The following is a 10,004-nucleotide window of genomic DNA, read 5'->3' on the forward strand; positions in this document are numbered from 1 at the left end:
TCACATCAATGAAATACATTTACATTTTATTAGCCCAAGCAGCATACAATTACATTGTGCAGTTATAAAATAGCAGTAGAAATATTAATAAATCGCATCGTATTTGCAAGAGTTACAAAGAACTGTGCTACTATCAGTTTTGACGTATATTTCTTTTACCAACATGTATGGCGGGGACAGCATATTCATAAAGCTGTCCAATGTAAACAGACTTGACATTTGTTTTAAAATGAAAAAAAGAAACTCTGCATCTGAAGCCTATTCAGTGACAAAGGACTGAATGAATAACATCAAGGAGATATCTTACAAGTAATGAACATCCAAAACTGTGAATTCTTAAAAATTTACACACCTTTCTATGAAATATGGCAGCTACCTTTAATTGTGCATGATACCTGCTTCATTCCAGGCACATTCCGGGAAGCGTTGTATAAATGAAACAGAGCGCTCTAATGTGTGTGAAAGACACTTGTGGATATACACATGAGGAAGTGCATCACAAAGAAATAAAAACCTGTCCTTCCTGATTCAACAATGTTTCTCCTGCAAGCACAGGAAGTTTCTGCAGGCACACCGGGCCAGAAGACCAAAAGGTACAGCATCCTCAAGTCAAGTGAAAAAGTTTACTGCACACGAATGAATATACCTCAGCTACCGGGTGCATCGTTAAATGTCAGATAAATACAAACAAAAAAGCTACCATCTATCACTGTTGCTTTAAAAGTTGCTTCAAAATATAACAATCCACTTTCCACCTTAAAAACACTAGCCCAGTTTGTTGTGTTCAGTGGCGCGACAACAGCGTACGATATGCTGTGTGATAACTTGCATAATATTTTCTTAGTTTGGCAAAAGTCCATGTAGCTTGAACACTGCGCAGTATTTTGTCCTCGATGCAGCAGAGCTCATAGAAACACCGGCTGCTCCTGTCCTGTCAGGAGTCGATACGTCGAGGCTGGCATGGTCTTCAAGTGAATCTGCCCAGAGCGGGAGAAAAAAACATTTTTTTTGATTAAATGTGATTAATAATCAAACTCTGGAGAGAGGAATACTACCTTTTACCGTATTCATGAGAAAAAGCGTTTCATCTCACCTCTCCAACAGCGTTGGTGAGGATCTGGATGATCTTGTCGTGTGGTGTGGCGACGACACTCTGACCGTTGATTTCAATGATGCGGTGCCCAACACGGATGCCTCCTCTCTCTGCTATACCGCCGCGCATCAAACTGCAGATCTGCACAGGAAGAGAGAGGGGAATTTTTTCGTTTCAAACAAACGAAAGACTTAATAGATCCCCACAGAGGATACTAATAGTGACTTACAATGCCGTCCTCCACGCTGAAGCCCAGCTGAAACTTGGGATCTGGCCGCCTGATGATTGCCATGGTGACCGGCGGGCAGTGGACGATGCTAAGCTTCACATACTTTTGGCTTTTTAAATCCTGCGATAAAGACAAAATGTTATTTAGATCATTTTTGTTAAAAAAAAAGAAGAAAAAAAGGTGGTGTCACTGTTTTTCGTCACACAGTTTTCGTCATTAATGTTGTCTTGCGTGCGACATCTTCTATATACGCTAATACAACACAGTGCAACAGAATGTTTAACTACAGCCTCACAAATCACCACAAAGTTGTATGACAGTTTCAAAGCATTACACATTATGAATGAGTTCAGTGCAGGGATCATTGATGCCATTATACAGGTGTTTATGACATTTTATACATAAATGTTTCACCTTGACAGGGGGATAATCTTAAAACTATTGAAATATTGACTATGAGTGCAAACATAACAGCTTTACACAACTGAATAAAAACTAAACCCCCCTAAGAACTAATACGGGTGTATGTGCACTCACACTGCATGGAAACACAGTGCCATCTGGTGCACCACTCAGAACAATACACCGTCCATAAGAAGGGAGCATCACTCAAATGTGCACAATTTATGCTATTCCAGCATAACAACAACCCAACTCTTATTATTGGCGTCTGTCAAGTCATTTTTGTTATTAAAGGTTTGCTACCGCTTTTCCGTTCTTACCCGGATGACGTTCTGGCACGTGGTGATGGGCAGACCCACCAGGCTGGTGCCGTTTACAGACATGATGCGGTCCCCGATGCTGAGCTCGCCGCAGCGCTCCGCAGGGCCTCCGTGAAGGAGGTTTGCCACCACCACTGTGGGCAGGATGGAACCCCAGCCCGACTCCACCACCGCCAGACCCAGGATCTCGCCAGCAGCCTTGGTGATGACCACCTGAAGCACGGACACGCGGCAACAAAAAGGTGGACATTTGGTTAGCCAGTTATTCAGCCCCCCCACCAAAAAACATCTACAACTGAAAGTTGTCACGGTTACAATTGAGGTACATTGTAAAATAAACAAATAAATAAATGTATTCAAGCTGACTTGAACGGTCGCATGAAGGAGTAACTGCAGCGTTTTTTATTTAATGTATGTATTATTTCAAATATAGAGGTGACAGGAAATAAGGGAAGAGATAGATGTGATGACGGAAACAAAAGCCTGGAATCAAACCAGAGACGTTGGAAATCATATTATGTAGTTGGCATCTTAATCATGAAGCCAATGGGACACTTTTTAAAAACACCTTTCAAATCTATCGGGAGGAAAAGTTGGATTCTTCAAAAGATACACTTTGGTTGTATTACGCCTTAAAAATGAGAAACAACATTTGAGGCAGGAACAACACCGGATGCACCAGTCTGCATGCTGAATAAATGAGCTGAACCACGACTATTCTTACATGTGCAACAGCAAAGCCTTAATAATATCAAACTGCATTGCAACGGCGTCCATTAATCGCCGCCTGTCGCCGGGTCCTGAGACATGTGGGCCAAAATCAATCTGCTTACGTCTCGGATGTTCTGAGAGTCGGAAAAGTGGGCGAGGTCGCCGTTGTAGAGCTCCTGGCTCTCCAGGTAGTCGCTGTACTCGCCGGGCCTCAGGTCGCTGGCCTTGATGCCGCTGGCCTGAAGAAACTGCTGGTACGCCACACCGAACGCCTGACCGATGGCCTGGGCGATGACCTGGGCCTGCATGGGGTATATACATATGAATAAATACAAGCCTGTTACCGAACTAGCAAAAACATTAAGCATTGCACCTAAAACACACGCTACACAAAGCATCAGGGCTCCAATAGTTCCCGGTTGGCCTCAAACCAATGACGTACGGTTTCGTTATTTACGGCTTACATTCACTCGCTCACATTGTAAATCTTACAGAGTTTGGAAAACTACCCTGTGTGTCCCACAGATAACTAGTTTCTAAGAAGAAACCCTTCCTCCCCCCATTGAGTCTTGCCAACGGTGGGAAACTTGGACGGCAGCCAGAACGTTTTGACATTCAGGAGAACTCGCTGGCCGTCTGAAGGAAGGAAAGCAGGTCGAGCTGAAGCTGAAACTGGCGGCCAGCGAAAAACAGCACATTTGATCTGAGACCCGAGATCAAAGGAGGCAAAAGATATCAAAATAACGACTGGACCTGTTGGCCCGACTTCTGCAGCTCAAGACTACAGAGGAATCAAAATGATGAAGCTGTGGAAACAATATAGACGTTCTCTTTTGAAATCTTGCAACAGCGGTTTGATTTATTTTCCTATCCAATGACCCACGTTGATGAAAGTAACTCACATCGTCCGAGAAGAAGACGTGGCAGATCATCAGACACTTCTTCTGGGGCCCGGAGGAGGATGAAGAGGAAGAGTTGGAGGCCGAGTCGCTATCCTGGCCTTTGCGTTTCCTCCGTGCCATCAGGACCACAATGTTATCAATGTCTGCAATGTAAGAGATCATCTGCAGAGCGTGATCCATCATGGCTTCCTGTGGGCAAAGGAGACATCAGGTTGTTGATACAATAGTATGAAACCAGAGCAAAGACTTGTATTTTTAAATTAAAGTTAAACTAGACACTAGAAGCTGCTCTATGAGCTGCAAACCAAATAATGACTGTAAAACTATGACAAAGAATAATATAATATAAGAAATTCAAAACAATTTGGTACATTTTAATCAACTTATTCCAAGCGGCAAGAAAAGGCACCTGAGTGTCAGCCGTGAGAACTTTGATTCGCTGGGTTGAGATGAACAGATCCACCTCCGTCATCGGCTGGGACTCTCCCTCTGGAGCCTGAAACAAACAAAAACACAGCTGATGCCACAATAGAGGAATCTGGATCTTGCAAAAACAGGTATTTTCATATCCCTGTACAAGAACAAAACTACACAACAACCGCCGTGGTTGCACATCTGTTCAATGCGCCCCCCTACTGGACATCACCTTAATGCGGTCCACAGCTTCCTGAGCCTGTTTCATTCGGGCGTTTGTCGACGGGTTTTTGTCGGATTTGATCTGAGTGGAGCCCAAGTACTTGGCACCAAATATCACTCCATCCAACAGGTCTTCAGGGTCACACGGACCGGGCACTACAGAGCCAAACACAACAACATGGACAACAACTTTGTGAAATTTGCAACAGAAAAAAACCAACAACAGTATTTCTAAAGTTCAAATGTGCTGAAGCGACTCACCGTCTTTATATGAGGGGTGATCAGCAGTCTGCAATGACAGCAGGAGGAGCATTTAATGAACAGTGAGGACGGAAATGAATATGATGCAAAAATATATATATATAAAAAAGTAATTTGCACGAGTGGCACGTGCAGCAGGTTCTTCTGTACGAACTGAGTTAATACATCAAACGTAACATTACTAAATTGGGAGTTTACAATCCGCTCCCTTTTCAGCAAATTAAATCAAAAGTACCTCGATGACCTGCTCGCCCTCTGCGGCGGCCTCCTCTTCCTCCGGTGGCTCCTCGCCCAGCTTCATCCACACCGGCTCGGGATACTCATCGTCAGGCAGCGAGGTGATTGAGTCGTCCCTGTGCCGCTGCCGCTGCTGCTGCTGCTGCTGCTGCTGCTGCTGCTGCTGCCCGTTCCCACAGCGGCCCCAGAACCTCTGAGCATCCTCCCGGCTGTAGGAAACTGACACCACGGCGTCCACGTCTCCTCCGTGGGACAGACAGGTGGGACTCTGCATTGCGCTGACGTCCGTGAAGTGCAGCAGCCCCGCCACGTCTCTCCGGTGGCTTTCGGAGAACAGCAGCCCGGTGGTTTCCGTGGGGTCTTGTGTTAAGGGGGGGGGAGCGCATGCCTCCAGCTCAGACGGGTGGGGTTGCCGGCGCTGGGCGGTGCGAGGCGGTGGCTCTTCCCCCATCAGTTGGAGCTGGCTAAGCAAGTTGTGGATGCGGCCGTGGTCCTCGTCGGCTGACCTCCTGTCAGCGACCTCCGCTTCCCGCTCGCTGACCGCGCTCTCCGCATCGCTCACCTCGTTGCCAGCCGCCGACGCGGCGTTGGCACAAACCGCTGCCTCAACTAACCCGCGAGGGTCTTCCGGCTCCACCGAAATATCCCGGGCCGGCGCTGCCACATCGCGTGGAGCCGCAGCGCCGACAGCAAACAGAGGCGGCAACGCCGGCTCGGCCGGACTCGTCCCGTCTGGATCCTCAGCAGGGGGATGGATGCCGGGGTCGTCCAGGTCCTCTGCTGAGCCCGTCTCGCTGGAGGAGTCGGACCTCCAGTCCAACGGGGGAGGCTCGATCAGATTGTAGGAGTCAACCTCCCCCGCCTCGGAACCTCGCGGCGGCACCGAGGCTTCGTCGACAGGAGCGGAGGCAGGACACGAGGATGGGGGGCGATCGGCGGGGCAGACGTCTGAGCTCATTTTTAACGGGAGCCTGTTTGGCGAGAGAGGTTCGATTCAAGGATCAGGATGTTGGTTCAATGGTTTTTCCAAATACATAATTTAACATTTACACAAAATATTAAAATAATAATTGATCAATCAAAAAAAAGACTTGTGTTCTGTGCTAGAAGTGGACACCAGGAGTTGAAGCCGCCGCTATCTGAAGCACAACCTTAGGACAACGTGAACATCAAGATAAAGACATCGAGGGTTCAAAGTGTGAGGACGACATGAACAATATGTGTAATATGGATGCACCGATCCAACGTTTTGATCTGAATAACTGTGTAAAACTACAAGATACGTTGATATGCGTGTACTGAATTGTTATCTAATAATAAAATAATGCTATGTGGTTCATTTGAGTGAGTTTGAGACTGTGAGACATCGGCATGGTGGACAATGTGGAAGCGTCCCGTGGAGCCGAGGATCACTTCCATCTGTGACGGTTTTGTTTACACGTGTAATTCAGTTGCCATTTCTGCATCTGACGCTCATTTGCATGAAGAACAACGCAGCGCTTGGATTGTGTCCCACCGCAACTCAGGCCGAGCAAACCAAACTTCATTTGAAAATCTCTATTTTTCATAACGCATTCTCTGTTGATTCATTTCAGAGAGCCAATTAACATTTTAGAAATCACGTTAGGGTTCCAGGTAAATTCGGCGTAGCGATGATTCGTGTTTAAACATGTAGTTAAATTTCACAAGGAGAAAAAAATACACTTACCCAAATCTCTCCAGCCAGGACAGAACATAACGGGGCAAGTTCAAGAGACAATAAAGTCAAACTTCTCTGACGCTACACAGACTCCTGAGTCAGATCTCCATTCACTTCTTGGGCAGGCCGTCAAAGTAGCTCAATGCTAACAAGTTAACATCAAGTAGGCTAATTACTGCCCGCAGCAGCCGACGAGGAGCTTACTGCCTAACTCAGATCTCAGTGTGTGTGTGTGTGTGTGTTGAAGGACGCTCGGTGTGCAGAGAAAGGAGCATCGCTCACCTCTCTTCGGTCCTGCTCGGGTCCTTTGTGGCCACACCGAGGTCCTCTGGGTGCCACGACAGATGAGTTCAGGTGGTTTGGGGTATCAGTATTTTCCAAAACTTTGGCTTTGTTTTATTCGTCATACTGAAAACCGCAGCAGCCTCGCGGAATCGCTTTTATCGAAGGTGAGAGTAGAACGAAGGTACAAAAACGGGTTTCCTGTCATAAATGTGGCTAATGTCGAGTAGACAGTTTATTTACTGACTCTGTAGCTGTGCTGCGTTCACTTGCTGCTGTACGTTTTCATTTTATCGGCAATAGATGTTTGTTCTTCGCCTTTCTCTACAGACATCGGAGTTAAAACCCGATATATTATTTGACGGACAATCGAAACGTTTAGCAATTTCAATTAGAGTTCAACTATTCGAGTTATAATTAGATTTAGCTGTCGTGGAGCACATGAAGTTGTTTATATGTGCCGCTATTTTTTTAAATCCCGATCCATCAGTAAGCACTTGAAGGCAACGTCACGTTGACACTTTCAGGCCTGCTCAATCGATTATCAAGCAACAATCAAACAGTCAATTCATTTTATTAGAAAAGTTGATTAGTTTCCATAATCAAAAAATACGTAACATATTATACAGTTTACATTTCAAGCAGCTTCTATTCAATCTTACAAGTAAAACGGACAGTTTCTATATAAAACTGTTTTCTGCTGAGCTCAATGCCTGATAGTCTTAGTGAAACTGTTCAATCAGTTTATGTTGTGTAGCTTAGAGACATTACATCCTTTAAGCTATTTGACAGAAATCATTTTTTTAAATATTATTTCAATATACCCGCAACCCTGTGTGCAGGATAAGCAGTTTGACGATGGATGGATGGATTTCAATATAATATTAATAATAATAATATATTGAGATATTACATTTATTCTTGAGGGAGTCCAGCAATCAGAAAAAAGGTGTAAACCAGAATCAAAAATAAAGCTGATTCTGGTGATTTATTCACTTTTTACATTGATCAATCACTACATAAATAGAAAAGAGAGATTGAAAATGGCACAATAATACAACGTAGATTCACCCTGGGAGCTGCATCCATTTAGCCATTTTCTAAAACCTCTATACTGTACTTGAACAGTTTGCAACTTTTTAAATTGGCTTTCAGTCACATCTGAGGACTTTGATGATTGCCTACAAGTCTACTTTGATTATTCACTTATTATCCAGTTATAGGTCGAGGTGATTTCACATGTTCATATATCTCCATAGACAGTCTGACTGGAATTCGATCACATTACAAATCTGCTACTCATTCCCCACTCAGCATTTTCCATAAGTCTGCATCATTCAGACAGAACTTCCGGTCTGCTCCTATCGATAGGTGAGGTAAAGACTATGGACTGTCTGTCCCGTCACTGTCTCCGGCGTTCATCTGCATCAAACCAATCAGTGATGAGATGGTGCCCATCAGTCCCACCAGCCAGTTGGGGAATCGTCCAGACCACAGAAAGCCGGGCGGCATCCAATGAATGGCGTTACTGAGGTCCGCCACGTTGCTGAGGACGGAGAGTACCTCCTTTCGCATCTGTCTTCGGATATGAGAGCGGCTGCAGAAGAAAAAGCACAGGTTCATCAGGAAATGTTCTTTTCCATTAAAAGAACCATTTCCAAAGCGTGAAACCTGAAGATACTACACCTGTTGCCGCCTCCATCCTCATCACTCTGCAGCTTCTTCTTCAGCAGCAGCAAAACTCGGAGCGATCTAAAGAGCAAAATGTTACTTGAAGGATAAGACGTTATTCTTTATCTTGGTTAAAGATTGAACGGAGATATTTCGCAAAACAGGTCACAAATATATGCTTTGATTTTCTGGGAATAATCTTGCTTTTGAGCCGACCTGAGTATTCCCAGCAGCAGCGAGGTTCCCCACAGCACCGTGCTCAACAGCCACCACTTATCAGACTTCACTTTAATGAGCTCAGCGTCCGCGGCCCACGCGATGTGTTCACAGGGGTAGTACAGCTGGTCGGCCACGTTGCTCAGCACCGATACAAAGCGCACGCCGGCGTCCTCCTCCTTTGAAAGACATGGCGCCAGATTTGCATTAACACAGCATTTCACCTGGTGAAACTGTGTACCTTTTTCTTTTTAAAAGTCAAAAATACTTTTACAGAGGATGATTTGCTTAAAAACTGGATGTTTACATGTTGACTTCATAGATAGATGTGTGTTTAAATAGGCTACAACAGCAGGATGCTTGAGAACAGCGAATCCTTTCATTATCATGAAATAAACCATCTACACAGGCGAATCCATTGCTCCCTTCCTGACTGAATTAATTACAAAAAACAGAGGAGTGTTGTTTTGTGGCGCTGACCCCTCCTCCGAGCCCATAGCTGTGTGAGTAAGCGAGCATGGACAGATCATCAAACAGCCTCAGCACCGTCCTGCAGTGGCTGAGCTGAGCGGAAAACAGCAGCAGACGCTTCCCGAGCCGACGGGAAGAGACGTCGGTTTCTGCTTTACGCGAGAGGAGGCCTCCGACCAGCTGCGAGCCGTAACACGCCGTCCGGATCTGATGAGACAAACGGAGGAGGGGAAACACGGGGTGGGAGTCAATGGCTGAAAGAAACCGTTACTTTCAGGGATGAAGTTAAAAATCCAAATAAATGTGGTTGTTCTGATGAATGCATTAGTGTAGATAGATCATCTTTTATAGAACAGTAATAAATTACAAAAAATAACCATGAGATGACTTTAAATAAATCTCCCTATGGGAAATAGCTGCCAAAGTATTTAGACACATTTCATTAATTAACAACTTAGATTTGCAGAACTGATGTTATAGCTCATTATTGCTCAATCTGCTGTTCATATCCTATGATTGACTGGCGACTAGTCTTGGGTATAAAATCTAAGATGGTACAATAATAAAATAGCAACCAGTGGATCATTTAGATATGAAACTACTTACAACTTTGTCTCTTCCTCGGTAAGACTCCAGCAGCTGGACCAGAGGCTCCACCGACATGTCTGTCTGCTGCTGCCACACTCACGAGCCAGTACAAGCGATCACACGAAGCTCCCGCACCACAACATCTCCTCCATTAGTCGCTATCGGCTCCGTTAGCAGCTGGACTTTAAAACCGGAAGTGACTCCAAACAGGCAGAAGTAGCCGATCAGCGAACGAATCGAACTTCTTCTTTTTCGTACTTCATTTTTTCTTCCTGCGATGTCGCGC

At 45.2% G+C, this 10,004-nt stretch overlaps 2 protein-coding genes across 3 annotated transcripts; both read right to left on the minus strand.

Moving 5' to 3' along the window:
• Positions 1 to 9: 9 nt before the first annotated feature.
• LOC120823595 (amyloid-beta A4 precursor protein-binding family A member 3) lies at positions 10 to 7,280 on the minus strand. 2 transcript variants are annotated; one of them, XM_040183722.2, is made up of 11 exons: positions 6,773 to 7,280; positions 4,790 to 5,762; positions 4,555 to 4,582; positions 4,304 to 4,449; positions 4,067 to 4,153; positions 3,658 to 3,846; positions 2,878 to 3,057; positions 2,045 to 2,257; positions 1,323 to 1,442; positions 1,094 to 1,234; positions 10 to 977 (listed from the first exon to the last, which is right to left on the minus strand). In XM_040183722.2, exons 2-11 carry the CDS (start codon positions 5,747 to 5,749, stop codon positions 906 to 908), a joined length of 2,136 nt encoding a protein of 711 aa, XP_040039656.2. In that variant the 5' UTR covers positions 5,750 to 5,762; positions 6,773 to 7,280; the 3' UTR covers positions 10 to 905. The 2 variants fall into 2 exon arrangements, with proteins under 2 accessions (XP_040039656.2, XP_040039657.2); XM_040183723.2 differs by having other exon boundaries at positions 6,500 to 7,035.
• Positions 7,281 to 7,330: 50 nt separating this feature from the next.
• Positions 7,331 to 9,915, minus strand: pex11g (peroxisomal biogenesis factor 11 gamma). Its single transcript, XM_040183726.2, has 5 exons — positions 9,737 to 9,915; positions 9,140 to 9,337; positions 8,660 to 8,838; positions 8,459 to 8,524; positions 7,331 to 8,369 (listed from the first exon to the last, which is right to left on the minus strand). Exons 1-5 carry the CDS (start codon positions 9,791 to 9,793, stop codon positions 8,156 to 8,158), a joined length of 714 nt encoding a protein of 237 aa, XP_040039660.2. The 5' UTR covers positions 9,794 to 9,915; the 3' UTR covers positions 7,331 to 8,155.
• Positions 9,916 to 10,004: the final 89 nt, after the last annotated feature.

The sequence above is a fragment of the Gasterosteus aculeatus genome, chromosome 8 (assembly GCF_964276395.1).
Source record: "Gasterosteus aculeatus chromosome 8, fGasAcu3.hap1.1, whole genome shotgun sequence".
Taxonomy (NCBI): domain Eukaryota; kingdom Metazoa; phylum Chordata; class Actinopteri; order Perciformes; family Gasterosteidae; genus Gasterosteus; species Gasterosteus aculeatus.

What these genes read in the sequence shown, in the direction of transcription:
- pex11g (XM_040183726.2), bottom strand. Translation starts at nt 9,793, where the DNA reads ATGTCGGTGGAGCCTCTGGTCCAGCTGCTGGAGTCTTACCGAGGAAGA. An exon ending in CTGCTGCTGGGAATACTCAG is followed by an intron (nt 8,525 to 8,659) that starts GTCGGCTCAAAA and finishes TTTGCTCTTTAG; the next exon opens with ATCGCTCCGAGTTTTGCTGC. An exon ending in GAGGATGGAGGCGGCAACAG is followed by an intron (nt 8,370 to 8,458) that starts GTGTAGTATCTT and finishes TTTCTTCTGCAG; the next exon opens with CCGCTCTCATATCCGAAGAC.
- LOC120823595 (XM_040183722.2), bottom strand. Translation starts at nt 5,749, where the DNA reads ATGAGCTCAGACGTCTGCCCCGCCGATCGCCCCCCATCCTCGTGTCCT. An exon ending in TCAGCGTGGAGGACGGCATT is followed by an intron (nt 1,235 to 1,322) that starts GTAAGTCACTAT and finishes CTTCCTGTGCAG; the next exon opens with ATCTGCAGTTTGATGCGCGG. An exon ending in TCACCAACGCTGTTGGAGAG is followed by an intron (nt 978 to 1,093) that starts GTGAGATGAAAC and finishes CGCTCTGGGCAG; the next exon opens with ATTCACTTGAAGACCATGCC.